Here is an 18,005-nt window from a genome sequence, read left to right as displayed (position 1 = left end):
CCCAGAGATGTACTCGTCATATGGATTAATTCCTCCCATTGACATAGCCCCAATCGGGGCATATTATCTCACCTGCCGAGCTGAGAAGGAAGAGATAATCATTTAAACTTGGAGGACACCATGTTGCTGACTGTTCTGCACATACTGTAGGTAAAAAATGCAATGTATATGCGTGCCGGCGCATAGATAGGGGTCTATGCGTAATCTTGGAGTGTGTCTGCGTGAGAGTCCATGTCTCTGAGGTGTCTCTCATTCCCAGGGTCTCTACCCTCTTTTTTATTTCCTCAGGGTGAGTTGACTATCGCGTAGAGCAAAACACACGAAAGATTCTGATCCTTCTGATGTTATTCTCAGTCCACCTACCTACCTTATTAGTATGTGGCTCCCTTGGGCCAAAGAAAGAAATTACCATCAACAAAGACGACTAAGCGTCAATCTTGCGGCTCCACTTATGTCCTGTCAGGACAAGCTCCGGCGCCGAAACCCACCGAACCCCCCACTGAACCACCGACTTTCCCGGCCCGCGATGAGATGAGACAGGCACAGCACAGCGTAGCACACGACAGCCCTGACAGGCAGGCATGCTGCAGGGCGGGCAGGTACTCGTAGATCCATGTTCTTCATGCTGTGGCAGTGCAGCCTTTCTGGTTTCCACAGCTTCCATTCGCTAAATTCGAAGCCTTTCAGGCCTACAGGCCTCCCCCCTAGGATAGGTTTCCATTGCTCTTTCTCTTTAACTCCCCATCCATCAGATCCATTACTGGGGGTTTAGCACTTCACTCCACTGCACTAGGAGTCCTGCCGACGGGACCGCCCCTCCACCTAGGTCACCCAATGTTGGCTGTCCCAGCAGCTCTCCTGCCCTCATTTGCATCTTATCACATCAAAATACGCCCGATTCTCCTTCACCGCACTTGCTTCCAAGCGAAGCAACCACCACTACCAATACTACCACCACCACCATCTCAGCCCAGCTCCTTCCGTCCTTCCTATCTCAACTTTATCTCACCCTTTCTCTTTCAAGAAATCAACGTGCTCAACCACGATTCTTGCTTGCCTCTCTGGATCTTCAACACGCGTCATGGAATTCTCTTTATAATTCTCACCTCTCCCCACAATTGCTTCTCCCCTTCTCCTTTACGGATACTTAAAGCGAACAGCAATTGAGGCCCCCTGCCTCTGCGGCCATGCTTCAATTTTGTTCACGATCTAGGGTTCTCTCCATATATTTTTCAGGAGCTTGTTAACAGCTGAAACCGTTTTTCTGTTTCTTTCTCCTGTTTCCAACTCTGCGCCATCATGCCGCCTCGTCGGTCTCACAAAAAGTCTCGCGCCGGTTGCCGGAGGTGTAAAAATAGGAAGATAAAGGTATGCCTTCTCGATCCTCTGCGCATCGCGCTTTATTGCACGTCCGCAATCTGGCCGTTCTGTCTTTCGCAATGGCTGGACTTCTGTCTTTTTAGCTCTCTTGCTGACTCGAAAATTCCTTCGGTTGTAGTGCGACGAAGTTCATCCACGATGCGGCAACTGTGCCAAGCATGGTGTTCCTTGCGATTTCAGCAACCCCGATGTCCTAGAAGAACTGGCAATCTCTACCAACACCAGCACTGAGAGCGTCGGCGCACCTACTCCCTCACCAGCACCCACAGTCAACTTCAATTCCGCTCCAAGGACTCCGTTAACACGCCCACGTGCCCCTTCAAGTCCAGCAAGAGCGCCAAGACCAAATCCCTCTCCTCCGACTTCTGTTTACTCACAACCTTCGATAAGCTCGTCCACCAACACTATAGACCATGGCGAAAGAATGCTCGAGTTGCGTTTGATGCATCATTACACCAACGTCACCTCGAAGACGCTTCTGACCAATTCGCCAGCCGCCGAGGACATCTGGCAACGTGCCGTCCCGCAGATGGCATTCTCTGGCAATGGCAAGACGTACCTCGCCGACGCCATCTTGTCAGTAGCAGCGCTCCACTTGCGCTCCATGTCCCCGAACGACAAGGCATTGGTGCGCGCTTCGCATGCCTATTCTGCCTCCTCTCTCTCTGCCTTTGGTGCATCTCTCGGCGCGGGCATAACGCCTGAGAACGCAGAGGCCCTTTTCCTCACAGCAACCTTGATTGCTTTCCAAGCTAGTGCATCCCGAATCTTTGTTAAGGACGATGGTGATGCTGCTCCTGGCGACCCAACAGTTCGATATGTGCCCCCGCTGTCTTGGTTCCATGCCTTCCAAGGCGTCAAGACCGTGGTCGCAAACTCCTGGCAGTGGATTCACCACAGCGACATTGTCAAAGTTATCATTGATTCGCAGCCCAGTTTCCAGCTGAACCTCAACCCACGCTCGCCCGACTCTTTCTTTGGCCACATGCTCGAAGGGTTGGCTGATGAATTGAGTAACGAAGATCCCCGTCTGGTTGCCTCAACTACCCAGGCTTATTCACACGCCGTCAGCGTACTCAATTGGGCACACAAAAACTACCACGCAGCCGCTGCCCTTACGTTTACTGCCACTGTCTCTAAGCGATATGTCGATCTTGTTGATGCAAGGCGACCCCGAGCTCTTGCCATTCTCGCTTGCTTCTTTGCTTTGTTGAAGCGAATGGATAACGTCTGGTGGCTGCAAGATGTTGCTCGCCGCGAGGTTATGGGACTGGTCAGCTTATTCGAGCCAGGATCGAAATGGTGGCGTCACCTTGAGTGGCCAATAAGGATTGCCGTGTTGGACGGCAGCTCTATACCGCAAGATATTTGGGGCACCGAACTGGAGGAACAAGCACCAGAACAGCAGAATGTGCTCGGGTCCATGACACAGCACATCGAGATGTTTGCTGAGATGCTGAATCAGCACACGCAGCCCCCCATTCCCATTGCAGACGAGGATCTCATTGTGCCTGATTCCCCCGACTAAGGTGGGTTGGCAACTGCATGTAGCCACGACGGCGGGACCCTGGGTTTGAGAGCTGGTCTCGAGGCCCTTTTCATTTTGTCGGTAATCAGCTTCAGCGCGATCTTTGTCGGTTTGGTAATCTTTCTATTCCAAGACATAATCAGGAAGCGCACCCGACTTTATTTTATACATTTGATGAATAACGACTGTCTCCTTATCACTGGACTAATGCGGATCGAACCTAGATACCAAGCGGTGGAATATTTCCAGTTACGATCTGGGTAACGATTTTGTATCCTTTGTCGACTCAAATTGTTTAATGTATTGTTGCATTAAGCAGAAATGAGGTCGCTTTTGGGCGTTCGTTGCCCGATATTGGCAGAACTCACATTGTTTTATCTCTCTCCACACTATTAAGTCTATGACCGACCATGAATTGTATGAGTTGGAGGGTAGAATAGACGTGGGAAACAGCACGATTGGACACAAAGCCCAAGTGCATATTATTGAGCTTGTGGCTTTTTAGTCTATATCGGATACCAGATAGGGCCAAGTCAGTCGGCTTCTTTGGCCTCTCTGCCTTAATTTAGTACATAATGATGTCTTTATAGCAATAGATAAATGCGATTTACAACCCATTCATCCTTGTTTCTTAGTAGCAAAACAATGTCTAGAGGTAGGACGCAACGCAAAACTACTATCCGTAGATAGATACACTGGCTTCCGCATAAAGTATGGGATAGTTGAAGAACGAGAACGGGTGGTCTGGAATACGAGGAAGACAATACTGCTCGCCATGTTTACGGGATTTGTCTCATTAAGTCAATTATTGATATGGTCTCCCTAGGACCTTTTCCATGACGCCCAACTCCGAGCCTGCAATGCGGTGTATCTACTACTGCTTTATCCTCTTGGTCTCTTCCTCCTTTTCTTCGATAACGTCCGTCACATCCTCGGCGTCCTTTCGGCTTCGCTTCAGACCCTTCATCTTGCGGAGCTGCAACTCGCTAAGATCCTGCTTGCCCAAGTGCACGCGACCAATCTTGTCACCCATGGAGTCAGTCGTGATATTCTTCTTGGTGCGCTCATCAAGGCCGCGAGGTGTCTTCATGGCCTCCTTGAGCATTGACTCATCGGGTTCTCGGACACGACCAATACGGAAGTCCATGCGAGGCCCAATCTCCTCAACCTCGACACGTGGAAGGCGCTGGCCAGATCGCTTAGTGTTGATGGTGTAAACTCGGAGGTGGATCGCAGGCTTGGCATCGCCGTCACCAGTGCTATCCTCAGCGCTGATGGAAATAATGTACTGAAGACCCTCGACGTCTATCTTGTCGGCAGGCTCGCCTCGGAAAAAGTCCAGAAACATGCTCTTGGCAAGAGTAAATTCGTTGCTGACAGGGCTTTCGAATGCAGTGCCGGCAAACAGAACCATGGGTCGCAGGCCGATAGCGAACTTCTTAGTCTTGAACTGGGCAATGGTTCGGAAGCTCTCGGGATCGAGGTAGAGCTCAAGCATATCCAGAAGCTTGTATCCAAATGTACGAACAAGTGTTAGAGTATGGGGACGCTTCTTCTGGCTGCTGCCAAAGACGAGCAGACTGGCATCGTTCTTCTCGGAGAAAAACTCGAGCGAAGCAGCATCGTCAAAAGGGTGGATAGCGTTCTTCTTGGTGAATTTCTTAGCCAATGGCTGGCGCATCTGGTGAAGGTCGTTGAGGGCGTCCTGGACGATCTGAGAGCACGATGTTCCGCGGAGGAAAAGGCATGTCTTGGGGTTTTCGTTGGCCTTGGGCTCGCGCTTCTCGAGCGCACGCTTTGAACGCGCATTGCGAGGTTTGCTTGACGGATGTTAGTATATCAAAGGAATGATTTTATCAGCAAAAAAGTATTGAACATACACTTGACGGAGCATCTTGGCAATTTGTGGTATTGGATGTGCCGTGATATTGGTGATGGTGCTTCAATGGGACGGAGGCTGGCTTGAGACTTGAAGAAGCGTAAGAAAAAAAATGTTCTTATCGATAAAGCATAAAGCATGCGCTGCTCTGCTCACCTGCTCACCGAGAAGAAAGGTCTGTCTTCGGTGAGATGGATACCCCTGTTTCTTTCCCACCCCGCAGTCACGTGTACTGCTACTCCCTCATCGGCAAGTGGTACCGATAGAGGCAACGAGAACGGCGGAGCCTCGGTATTTTCCCCGCCATACTCACGCAGGCATCTTGTCGGGTTTCGCTAGATCATGGTAGGAGTCGGACCAACTTCGACCTGTAAACTACGCCTCGTATTCACTATTCCCCTACGTACATAAATCGAGGATATCATCATCAATCTAAAAGCGTCAATATCTCTTCCTTCGCGCCGATAATCCCGAAATTCTAAAAGCAATCACATATACCGCCAATCATCATGTCGTTTATGGGTGGCGCTGAATGTTCGACATCTGGAAACCCTCTTAGCCAGCTTCACAAGCATACTCAAAATGATAGAACCCTTCAGCAAGACCGCCTTGTTGGTCGAGGTCCTGGTGGACAACTCAACGGGTTTCGCAGCCAGAGCGCGAATGCGCCTCAAGATGAGGTATGCCCTTGAGCAGGGCCGATGAGCCTATTACTAATGCATATATCTTGATACTGTAGATGATGAATGGATTTCTCAACCAGGGCCCGAGCCTACAGCAAGAATTCCCCATGCAACCGGGCCAGATGGGTCCTCTTAACCCAGCCCAGTCCCATATGCGAGCTAGCTCAGCGTCGCCAACATGGGCGCACGACTTCAACGGCCAGCCAGCGATGGAATCGGCCTTCCAGACACCTTCCGCTGCACAGGCGCATTTCAACGCTGACGAGTTTGCCCGATTCCAACAGCTCAACGCACAAGGTTCCTCGGCGAGAGCAAGCCCCATGCAGAGCAACGCCCCTAACCAGATGAACCAACAACGACCCATGATGGGCGGCATGATGAATCGACCGATGGGCTACTCTCCCATGTTCCAGCCAATGTACCAGAACCAGCAGCCTATGCAGCAGCAGCATCAACCACAGCAACAGGATGCCAAGGGTAAGGGTCGGCTCGTGGAACTCGATGACCACAAGTGGGAGGAGCAATTCGCTTCGATGGAGCTTCAAGACAATGCCAAGGAACAAGAAGAGGCAAATGTCGCAGAGCGTGAGCTCAATGAAATGGACAAAGGTCTAACGTCCGAAACCAATGAGTACAGTGATTTTGAATCTGTTTGGAACGGAATACAAGCTGAGACGATTGCTGCTAGACAAGATTTTGACCAGTTCGACAGCGAATGGAACAACAATATGATGCCCGACTTCGAGGGCATGGGCGATTGGGGCCGCCTCGGTGACCCGGCCGTCGAAACCTATTTATTCGAACAAGATAACTTCTTCCGCGACGAAAAGAACGCTTTCGAGGAGGGTGTACGCATTATGAAAGAAGGCGGTAATCTATCTCTAGCTGCACTGGCTTTTGAGTCCGCGGTCCAACAAAATCCCGACCATACCGACGCCTGGGTATACTTGGGAACGGCTCAAGCGCAGAACGAGAAGGAAACAGCAGCTATCCGAGCTCTTGAGCAAGCGCTCAAGCAGGATCCTAACAACTTAGCAGCCTTGATGGGTTTGGCTGTATCGTATACCAACGAAGGTTATGACAGCACAGCTTATCGAACCCTTGAACGATGGTTGTCGGTCAAGTATCCCAACATTCTCAACCCCAAAGACCTGCATCCTCCCGCAGAAATGGGCTTTACAGACCGCCAACAGCTGCATGATAAGGTGACAAATCTTTTCATCAAGGCGGCACAGCTGAGTCCCGATGGTGAGCATATGGATCCTGATGTACAAGTTGGCCTCGGTGTCCTTTTCTACGGTGCAGAGGATTATGATAAAGCAGTCGATTGCTTCCAGTCAGCTCTTCATTCGTCAGAAGTCGGTTCGTCCAACCAGCAAGAACAGCTTCATCTCCTCTGGAACCGCCTTGGAGCCACGCTGGCCAACAGTGGACGATCCGAGGAAGCCATTGCGGCATACCAGGAGGCGCTTGCCATGGCCCCTAATTTCGTACGCGCTCGTTACAACCTGGGTGTCAGTTGCATCAACATCCACTGCCATCACGAAGCTGCCTGCCACTTCTTGGCCGCTCTGGAGATGCACAAGGCCATCGAGAAGTCGGGCCGGAGCAAAGCATACGAGATCCTGGGCGATAACGCTTCTGGGGTCGATGAGACACTTGACCGCATGTCGGCGCAGAACCGGAGCAGCACCCTATACGACACCCTCAGGCGTGTCTTTACGCAGATGGGTCGACGGGATCTGGCGGAGAAGACCATTGCGGGTGTAGATCCAGACGTGTTCAGACCAGAGTTTGAGTTTTAAGGCTGCAGGATTCTTATTTTTAATGAAATGACTTACATGAAGAAGCGGTCTGCATTGTGGAAGATGAGGGGGAAATTAAGGTGTATTTATGACGGGTATCTGTCTGGATTTGGATCCGTTCAGATGTTGCACTTGAGAGACATTCACAGTCCTGGGAGCATATTGTATATCACAGATGCGTTGTCCCTGGGGCAACAATATGATATGGCGTACAGTTGCTTCCAGGCTCGTTCAAATATGAATGCATATTAAAAATAAGGCTACCATCCATCATCTCTCACTGTAACAACGCCGAGGGCCTATCTACATCTGCCGTGCTAAGGTCACTGTTACGTGTAACTATCTGCAGTATGTCTTTATGCAAGGAGGGCATCTGTTTGTTCTGCCTGACGTACCAGCCAATCCAATTCGGTTTATTGGCATCACTGATTGGGCTCTTCCATTGGGTGTCATAGAAACGAAAATGTACATACTGCAGTTGGCTTCGAGCCTAGGAGAACGCCGAGCAGGAAGCACATAGTCTAGACCGTGGTCATTACGGAAGCGAAACTGGCGCCGATGGATTGAACCCTTGAGGCTTAAACTATTGCCTAACTCCACACAAGTCTTAATAACAAACAAGTGCTGGGGGAATAAGCAAAGGGGGAAGGCTTTTCAACCTTTTCACTGATAAAACCCACCCTGCTACAGTCTTGGCGATTCAACGAAGCTTGTTAGTCTGATAGCTTATGACTCGTAAGGAGGGGAAAGGCGCTTCTTGAGCGCCTGGGCCCTCGAATATGTTATCCCAGTTGCCGGCCGCGACAATTGGTGTGAGTTCTGAAGAGACTGCCGTGATAGATTTCCCCGATGAACAGCATCTCAAGTAAGTTTTTTTTCCTTCTTCTTTTTCGTAGGGGGAAACACTTCGCCGATGAGGTAAACTCTCATCTCCACCTACACAATCTCATCTCATCTCACGTCGTCCTTTGCCACCAGCCGAGCTGCCGATGCAGTGTGGAGGTTGAGTAAGTTTCCGACAAAGCGATCTCTCGGGTATCTTGAGATCACTAATGGTTAGCTGGCCAATTCCAGGCTTCAGGGTAGAATAGGTCAAGCCACAATGAGTAAAGTGCACTGCCGAACGCATGTCTCGCCCAAAGGAGACTCAACCCATGCAGCCGCTACAGAAACCAGTAAATACCATACTGTACGGACATGCGTGCTGCTTTGGACAGGCGGCAGCGTGAGACTATTGGATTTCTTCTCCCCGATGTGGGGAAATGGGAGCTGAAGTATGCAAGGGGAAACTACGTCGACATGGAAGAGAGTCAAGAGTTGGATTCCGAGATATCGACAAAAGCAACGAAAGAAAGTAAGACACAGAGTCGGTGACATTGTCTTCCAGGCACTTGACTGACGTGATTGGGCTGGACAATAGGTAGACCGATAACCAAGTGGTGACTGGGAAGGGATGCGGCTCGAGCTATCTTGTTGAAAATCGGGTTATTTCGAAGATGTATGTGCCGTAGGATGTCATGTTCTTGACCAGATCCTGCACAGTTACGATTCTATTCTCCCTTGGTACTAAGCCTCGGCGCATAATTTGCAAAAAGGCGGCCACTGAGGGGATAATACGATTCGTTTGGCCTAGTCCGATAAGTAAGGCCGGGCTATCTGGAAGCTCAAGCAGGCAGAAAAGCGGTTGTATTTGCCGTTTTCTTAGTGGTGGTGGTAAACATGTGGCTTCTTGGTATGTTGGTGGGGACGGAGGGCGTTGAACTATGGACTTAGGGGCCGTGGGCTCGATGCAAGTGAGTGCTTGATCGAGGCGCAGGAGTGACGATATCAGCCTGTCGAGTGTTGTGTGTACCCGGAGACCTGAGACACAACTTTGTACTGTGCAGTGCGTCGTCTTAGATCGGGGTAGTGGAGTAGTGAATCGGATGTCAATCTGTGTGGACGGTAATTGTTGTGCTTTCTCTTCTTGGTTGACGGTTGACGACATTAACAACAAGACACCGATGGACTGGTATTATAGCGAGCCCAAAACTCTACCAAAAGATGGGATGCCAACGATGAGGAGCTAAAGACATGTCTCCTATGTACTGTACCACCCATAGACTCGAGTTTAATGAGAGCACCATAAGCTAATCGAGGGTGTGACTCGGAGGCTTCTCAATAAATCGATACCAGCCGACCACCAGACAAGGTGTTGATTACGAGACCGGTTCAGCTGAGATGGCAAGCAACCTTGATTGTCAAATTCAATTTCGGCATAAATGTATCAGTTGAGATGTGATATTCTGTCAGTCATTGGTCACCAACCCCTGTCTTTTTTCTTACCCAATCGGCCGAAAGTCGTCGGACTCTTGATCAACTTCATCACCCATTGTGATATTGCAAGACAGATCGGATCCTTTACAATATTCTTTCTTCCTTGAGCAGAGGGCGAATAAACCATCTGGAAGATAAGTTTGAAACACACCGTAGTTTGCAGTTCTACACAAGTTATCCATTAGTTCCAACTCTATTAGCCAGCAGTCCTTCTTTAGTTTGTTCAAGATCGGTGGGTTTTATCAAACGGTTGGGTCTAATACTACACAACCTTGTCATATCCACCGTAACTGTGAGCCAATATATATCTATTTTGTAAGAAGATGAACAGATTTGGGTTCTTGTTGATGAGGGTCTCACGTCAAAAAAAGGAGCGTTCGGTTCAAAGAGCCGGCTCCCCGCTGTGGACGAGGATGGACTGTGCCAGTGACAGCAAGTCCAGTATCTGAAAACGCTCTCTCTCATATGATGGCAATTGGCCCAGTTTGTTCAGATGCTTTGGGTCCTTCAGTTCGAGGCACAGTAGCAAAGCAATGACTCTCATTATCCCGCCACATTACCATCATGCAATGCATATGACTGATAGGAACGCAAAGGGGCCAGAAAGCAGCAAGCAGTCCGGTTGAGGTGCTATCAATGAGCCACCTTCCAGCGCAATGATTAATTTGATTCAGTTCAGTGACGCAGTGTGTAGCCAGCGGCAAGCGAATTGACGTGATGGTGCATGATTAGCTGTGCTACCAGCCAAGCCAAACACGTATGGGTATGGCTGTCATCACAATTACCATACCGGCACTTGTTATAGGGTCAGTTTTCTGACATCCATTGCTTGTCATTGCCAAAGCACCATCGAGATCCGTGACAGGGAAGAGTTGGAGATGCTAGCCCGTTAGTGAGTAAAAATGCACCGGAGATCCAGACATTGGATTGTCAGCGCTGGTCTACTAAGTGACATTAGTCTGAAGGATATTCCAATACAGGCTTAATTAGCGTGCAGCACCAGAGCGCCGGTTTTCTTTCATGATTGTACCGCCGCATAAGGGAACTGTCAGACAGCAGACGTCAGCTTATTCCGATGGCACAAATAATGAAATGGCAGAACACTATATAGAGTGCATAACTATTGTGAGGTTGAGCGTCCAAACTTGACTTTGAAGACATCAAAGCGGTGCAGTAATATTTGCAACTTGGACGCTGATCGGGCCTTGCCATTGAGAAGATGCAGAGATGGCAACCGTAGAAGGGATCAATCATAAGGAAAATAATTCGTGACCAAAGGTGCTGTGGGATAGCACAACCCATTTTTCGCCAATACCCTGTAGCCACGAGCCGACGGGAAAATAGGAGTACTATTAGGGATCGGCATTTTCTCTGAATCGTGGGCGAGAAAAGGGATCTTCAGGAGAAATCCCCCGAAAGGACAAGCAAGCCGGGCATGGTTGACGTTTTTCCATTCGGGTTTGGCGCGAAAACCCACAGGAAGGGATCTTTGTTCAACAGCAGAGAACAGCCAATGTTGGTTGCATGTACCATTAGTTTAGTCGTACAACGGAACGGTACTACTCGGTGAGGTGCCCAGGTAGCTCCTTGTTTGCCCTGCGCTGTCCTTTCTTGGACCGCCTGTGCGACCTTGGGTTCATGACGCGAGGCGTGTGAGTTTCACAGATACAGATCCAAAGACGCTCGCGTGGCAGGATGAGACGAGTTGTTGGTTGGCTTGAAGGTTCGTAGACTTGAGATTGTCGGGAAATGGGCGAATGGCAATTTGTTGCAATACTACCTAGGTGTAGAGATAGGAACAGAGATACTGAACCCAGGCAGGCTGACAGAACAGACGGAAGGCTGGGCTGAGGTGATGAGGTGATGAAGTGCATGAGCTGAACCTTGGGGCATGGAATGAAATACCGTTCTAGGCCGAAGCAATGTTTGAGATGTTGATGTTGAGTTTATTACTTCCATAGGTAGGTACTGCCAAGGTTACAAGGGAGTTTAGGAAGGAAGTTAGCCCGTAGGCGGGGACAGTGCCTAATGGGATAACAGTGGTTAGGTAGTACCTACCTACCAACCAAGGTATCCAGTTAAGTTTGAATAATAGCAATAAATGTGAACAAGGAAGGAACCTTCAAATCTACTACCTACTCAGGTTAGAACACAAACGTATAGCTGGCAACAACTCTGGGGAAGGAACAACAGAGTATTTTTTCGCTTCGGCTCCAACTCGGGTTTCTTCTACAGTTCTCAACAATCTAGATAACTACTAAGGTAGGTAGGTACGGATATTCGTACCTTGGAACCCAAAATTATTTGCCCTTTCAAAGTGGTAAATACTCGGCCGTACTTGTATCTGCGTTTTGCTTCTGTCAATACTGCACCACAACGGAGACCCTGGTCGATTGGCCCAGCTATCTCATCAAGATCAACGCTCCTCATCGTACCGGTTCACCCCAGAGCGGCTAGATCTTTGGCACACTGGCTAGCTACACCCCACACACTCACGCACGTGTCTGTCGGCAGCATAGACTTTGCAAGCGCCTGCTAGACACAAGCAGCAAAGATTAACGAGATTTTGTACCTACACAATTCCAGCCGATTGTTTCAAGGTGGTAACGTTTGGGAAATTCGAGCATGGCAGGTACTGTGCGCACGAACAGTGTACCTACCTATCTGGGAACCACATCACCAAGCGCGAACTATCCCAGCGGGATCTACAAGGTTCGGCGTACCTGGGCTACTTTGTCTGCCACATGGCATTACGCAAGCCTTAGAATGCTCTGGGTAAACATCTCCATAGAGCTGCGTGTCAGGATCACCCTCTAGAGAAGAAGAGGAAGAAGGACGGGCACGCTACATGTTGATGCCGTGGATGGATATTATCTACGACACTGGGCAGAGATTTATTGGTGGACGAAACGATCTGCGGCACGTTCTGCTCTGAAAAGAGAATTCTCACGTGGCTACGGAAGATCGCGCATGTGGTGCTGGGATGTTGGTCGCTCCGCTTCTAGTCGCCCAACCATGGGGGGTCTAGCTTTGGGGACGAGGCAGGAGAAAGACAAATTGAGCCAATCCCATTAGATGTGTAAAACATGGGTCTTTGAGACCCTGGTCACTGCAGCATGGCCCAAGAACCATGGTTTCTGACAGGGTCATAGACACACTAGTGACGGCGCACGAGGCGCCCTGGCTTGGTGTAAGCCATCCCCTCACAAGATTCACTGTCGCGTTCACGTAACCACTGGTTGACTGGTGAGCATCACACAGCAGACCCCAGAGAACAATGCGCAAACGGGTTCGGACCCAAGGGAGTTCGTATTGCATTATGCTTCTCAACCTAGTCAGCAACATTCTCAACAAGTTGAAAACACTAACTGTCAGAAATTCGTCGAACAGAAGTCGTTCACAAATGCAGCTAGTGTCTCCGGTGGTAGTGAACAACAGCGGCATCTACGTGATCGCATTCCGTATCGTGGCCGGCCGGCCGGTAAATAGGTATCCTGAACCAGGTTTGAAGGGACACTGGCTACAAACAAAACAAACAACAGGGTCTTCTGGCATAAATGTGCTTTGTACTCTGTAAAGTTAGACTTGTTCGTTGGTTGGTCAGCCTGGTTAATTCGGCGGTTCAGCACTATTGATGCGGTGTCAAGTACAGTATTCAGCCAGCTTCAGCAACGGTTCAGACCAGAGAATTTATTGGCCAAACGAACATCTCTTCCCGATAGGACTCGGTACATAGCTGGATAGAACAAAGGGAAAACGATATGCTGCCTGTTTACTTTGCGATGGATACAACTGACAAGTCGTCACGACTCAAGTGGTGTTGGGTGATGAATGCCCTGATGCCGCATAGGTGCTCAGGCCTCGATCCTCGGCAACCACATGGCATTCAATTCCAGTTATGTACGCCTCCACGATCCCCAAGCTCTCCGCACCTCCACGACTTCTCGACAATGGCAAAAAAACAAGGTTTTCGGGGGACCCAGAGGGGGATGAAGAGAGGAGATCCTGAACTTAAGGGTGGCTTCTTCTGACGCTACCCGAGGGGCCACTCATCAACTTACACCCCTACTGTAGTAAGGCTTTGGAACACTCCCTACGAAAGCGCCAGGCGTTCCATTATTAGACGCAATGTACTCTACTCGACCACATGGGCCGAGGTGATAGTGGGGGCTACAAGGTTCACAAGTCAACTATACTTTGCATTGCGACGTGGACGAAATCGTTGGCTTAAAGCCTTTGATACTTGCGCCATGAGGTGCAAGAATGTATAACTAGGTAACTACCTTAGTACTCAGATTGGTAGATAGTTAGTTATCCAAGACAGCAAAAGGTATAAGAAAGCGACCTGATGACCCATCAATCGCAGACTGGCAAATAGTTGCTTCTTGTGAGGAACGACCCGTCAAATATGCTGTTCACAAGGTTGTCAACATGTACAAAAAACCCCTGAGCACGGCACGAGGGTTGGTGCACAGCTTGCATAAGTACAGGTACGTATCGCTGCCTCGAAGAACAAGGGTTGCGGATTGACTTTCAAGTGCCGTAGCACTGTTTCAATGATGCCTACTGAAGGCGGATGCATCGTCCACCAGGCAAGGAGCCTTGACTAACTGCATACCTACCTACCTACCTAGGCTGTAGATGCTGGCCCGACCTGACCTGGACGAAACCTGGAGCCATAGCCATCCATAGCCATGGCCATAGTGATAGCCAAAGCCAAAGCCAAAGCCACGGCCGGCCGCTCCTTGTCTACTTGGGCTTGTCTGCTTCAGACGAAGGTCCCTCTGCTCCCCTGCTTTGGAGCTGACTTTAAGCGTTGCCTACCGTATGCAAGTGCAGGGGGACCATTTCAGCGTGCTACGATCCATGGGATGAGAGGTTTTAAGACATGGAGTCTGGGAGTTTACCATTTGTACCTATGTACTGGGAGGGACCGGGCTTTGAACGCATGTCATTTCAATGTTCCTGATTTCTGATCGATTCATCACGCTCTGTACAGCCTAGATGAAGTGGATGGACAACCTGCTGGCTTCCCTTTTCCTTCTTGTCATCTCTCAGTTTATTGTTTGTTTCCAAGACCCCCCCCCCAAATCTTAGAACCTTAGTGCTTTTCTCGGTTCAGTTCAGTCCAGCTTAGACCCCTTCTTCCTCACTCGACGCAATGTACCTAAACTGCAAGTCTCGAGTACAAGTATCCACAGGTACTTACTAGGTCAACATTTACCTACCAACTCAAGTATCCAGAGTCGCATTGGTGCGGGCAGGTTTACTGATGGGGCTCCAGTCTTCCCCGGGCTCTTTCTTCCCTGTACAGTGACCTAGTGCCATCCATCCATCCATCCCCGTCTGTCACTTTCGCCAGGGTCAGTCTCGTGTGCACTTTTCCCTCTTCAAGTCCACTTTCTTTCCTTTCTCTCACAAATTTACCTTCCATCATCTTCCCACGTATTGTGTATCGCATTTGAGCTTATCGACGTCCCCTTTCTCAATCCGTCTTTGGGGCTCATGCTCTGACACGCCAGTAATTTCTCGACTCGAAGCCGTTCGACCTCGCATTGTCGCGTCCGTCCTGTCCTGCCAGCTGCAAGCTCAATTCAGTTTCAGTTCGGCTCGGTTCAATTGCAATCTGGACTTTGTCTTGTTGTACCGACACCTCCTGCCCGATTCCTGCGACCGTACTCCAACACCGGCCTCGCCATAAGCGCAACCAATCGAATTGTGTTCTCCTTACCGTTTGTCGGCTTCGTTTCTCAGGGGACTTTGTGGGGGCTCACTGTAACTTGATCAACCCGGCTCGATTAGACTCGACTGTGTACGCGACACCTCAGTATCGACCAACTACCCAATAGTCATGGACGGCCACAACCAGCAACGCCCACCTCCTCCCAAGGCGGCTGGTCTCAACAATATTCTCAACAGCGACCACGCTCCAGGTCACGTCCCAAACGGCCCTCAGCACATGCGAGATTCGGGGTTCTACTCTAACGGAGACGCCTCCAGTAAGCGTACGCTGCTCATTGTTTACCCGTCTAAACGCCTCCGTTCTACCGCTGACCTGACTTATCCAGACACATCTGCAGCCTCTTTCAATGTAAACGGCCTCAGTCCAAGCGGTTCTGGCTACCAGTCTTCGTCGCATGATAAGACCCCTTCGCCGACAACTTCCAACATGGTTCCTCATGGACCTATATCGCCGTCAGCAACCAACATGAGCGTCGCCGCAATGGTGTCTCCTAACCCGCCCGCTACCTTCGACCCACGTCGTGATAGGCCTACGTCGATTGAATCTAACGGTACAGGCCATACAATTGGCGAAACTTTGGCACCAGGAATGGCCGCACTGAGGCGGGAAAGTGTCGACAGTCGCATTAACCAAAACTTCAGTGATATGCGCCTTGGTAACAACTCCCCATATGCCTCCAACAATCATTCAACTAGCTCGATTCAAAACACCCTTCACAGCCAGCGGAACCCCCACCACCTCTCAGTTAATCGAATCTCCAATGGCTACCAACCCAACGCGGAGCGCAATCCCGAGACCAAGACCGTCAAGACGGCACCTGCCATTACTGGACCAGCAACGGGGCACATTGCACGAGCAGCAGAACCCACCAAAGGCCAAGCATGGGCTTTCCCCGAAGAGGAGATTCAAAGAGTCGGTGGTGCACCTACGTTCACTGACTCGAGGCGCAGCAGCATTACCGAGTCGATTGCGAGTAGTCAGTTCACAACCGAGTCGCGTCTGCCTGCTGGGCAATTAAGACTGGAGAACGAGTACTCTCGCATGTCTAGTGCCTCGGACTTCCCTCCTGTCCATCACCACTCTATGCAACATAAGCAGTTGAGCGATCTTCAAGCTGAGGAAGGGAATGGGTCTACAGGGTCACAACCCTATAGCAGGACCCCGGAACTCAGAGTTAGCCACAAGCTCGCTGAGCGGAAGAGGAGAACTGAAATGAAGGAACTATTCGATCAGCTTCGTGATCTCATGCCGCAGGAGCGAGGCTCAAAGGCTTCCAAGTGGGAAATTTTGACAAAAGGTTGGTGATTGTGCCACTATAAGAACAAGAGTGTTGCTAATAAAGGCCACAGCCATAACTGAGCATCAGAAACAGCAGGAGCACATCCGGTTGCTCCAAAGTCACTGCACCACAGTGGCATCAGAAATCGACCTGCTCCGTCGGGAGCTACATGGGTTACGGGTGGAGAACAGCCAGCTTCGGGGATCTCCATCTTCAGCACCAACACCGGGTTCAGGGCCTCCGTCAACGACTCATCAAGCGGAACGGTATGCCAGTTCAAATGGGCCAGAGCTGCCACCTATCCGGTCACTGAGCAACAGTATGCCCGGCGGACCAGATTCAATGACGGGTGTCCAGTACGACAACCCTCAAAGCAATGGGTATCGCCAGGAGAGATTCTGAAAGTGGTATACCCGCCATCTTTTTTTCTTTCTCATTCTTTAATATTAATTATTGAAGCCCGGTTTACGAATGAATGACGGTAAAAGAAAAAAGTTATGACGACTGCGGCACCACAGCAGCCTTGTGGTTACAATTCCGAAGAGTACAGACTGAGATGGACCGTCGTTACTGTCGTGCCAGCGATGCCTCAAGGCATTAGATTTGCTTTTTATCTTTGTTTGCTTTATTTCTCCCTTGTATCGATCAGTACGGCGAGCGGCCCGTGGACTCCCTTTTCTTACGTCAACTTCTCCTTTGATCTTTGGACCCAAAAATGCAAGGGCCCACTGCAGGCTTCTGATGGAGATATTCTTTCTTTCTCTCTTATTTTCTTCTTTTCTTCTTGGGATGAACAGGTCACTTAATGGTATAGGCAGGGTACAGCGGAACGGGCCGGAATAAATGCTCTGGGATTTGGGAGCTCAAAAAGAAGGCATGAGGAACAGGAGAATGGCGTGAAGGTGTTGTAAGGCGTATATACCCATTTTGCGAGGACACGGGAAGTGATTGTGCTGAAGAACAACTTTGATATGCTGTGTCATCTTAAAAGACTGATAGCGGCAGTGAGAATAAAACAAACCAGGTTCAGGACATGATTCTGATATTGCTGTGACCGAGACTCGTCGTTGTTAGTAGGGACTAAGTTGCATCGTATCAGTCATCATGGCTTATGCGCACATGGTTCCGATGAAACAAGTTTGATCTGATAATAACATACCATGAATAGTAGAAACCCGTCCATACTATATGATGATTTCACTCGTATTAATTAGAAGCCGGGTCTTCAATTGTTGTCCGGCTGGGAATGGGTCCGGGAAGCGGAAACGGAAGCGTGGGCGGAGTGGGATTTGCGGAGTTGCGGAGTTTACGAAGGCCCCGCAGAGGAAAAGTCCCCGATTTGGTCTACGAGACGAGACGGAGACAGAGGCAGCAAGTGCTTACAATCCCTTA

At 49.8% G+C, this 18,005-nt stretch overlaps 4 protein-coding genes across 4 annotated transcripts; 3 read left to right on the top strand and 1 right to left on the bottom strand.

Moving 5' to 3' along the window:
- Positions 1-1,299: 1,299 nt before the first annotated feature.
- Positions 1,300-2,908, top strand: FGSG_01176 (uncharacterized protein; the record flags this gene model as incomplete). The annotated part of the gene is made up of 2 exons (XM_011318645.1): positions 1,300-1,368; positions 1,499-2,908. 2 exons carry the CDS (start codon positions 1,300-1,302, stop codon positions 2,906-2,908), a joined length of 1,479 nt encoding a protein of 492 aa, XP_011316947.1.
- An 874-nt stretch (positions 2,909-3,782) lies between these two features.
- On the bottom strand, positions 3,783-4,802 carry FGSG_01175 (ribosome biogenesis protein RPF2; the record flags this gene model as incomplete). The annotated part of the gene is made up of 2 exons (XM_011318644.1): positions 3,783-4,728; positions 4,789-4,802. The coding sequence occupies 2 exons, from the start codon at positions 4,800-4,802 to the stop codon at positions 3,783-3,785; spliced, it is 960 nt and encodes a 319-aa protein (XP_011316946.1).
- A 494-nt stretch (positions 4,803-5,296) lies between these two features.
- FGSG_01174 (peroxisomal targeting signal receptor) lies at positions 5,297-7,275 on the top strand (the record flags this gene model as incomplete). Its single annotated transcript, XM_011318643.1, has 2 exons — positions 5,297-5,467; positions 5,527-7,275. 2 exons carry the CDS (start codon positions 5,297-5,299, stop codon positions 7,273-7,275), a joined length of 1,920 nt encoding a protein of 639 aa, XP_011316945.1.
- Positions 7,276-15,442: 8,167 nt separating this feature from the next.
- FGSG_01173 (uncharacterized protein) lies at positions 15,443-17,015 on the top strand (the record flags this gene model as incomplete). Its single annotated transcript, XM_011318642.1, has 3 exons — positions 15,443-15,590; positions 15,660-16,631; positions 16,684-17,015. 3 exons carry the CDS (start codon positions 15,443-15,445, stop codon positions 17,013-17,015), a joined length of 1,452 nt encoding a protein of 483 aa, XP_011316944.1.
- Between the last annotated feature and the right edge of the window lie 990 nt (positions 17,016-18,005).

Source organism: Fusarium graminearum, chromosome 1, assembly GCF_000240135.3.
Source record: "Fusarium graminearum PH-1 chromosome 1, whole genome shotgun sequence".
Taxonomy (NCBI): Eukaryota; Fungi; Ascomycota; class Sordariomycetes; order Hypocreales; family Nectriaceae; genus Fusarium; species Fusarium graminearum.
Note: the sequence above shows the minus strand (reverse complement) of the source record. Positions and strands in the feature narration are given on the sequence as shown.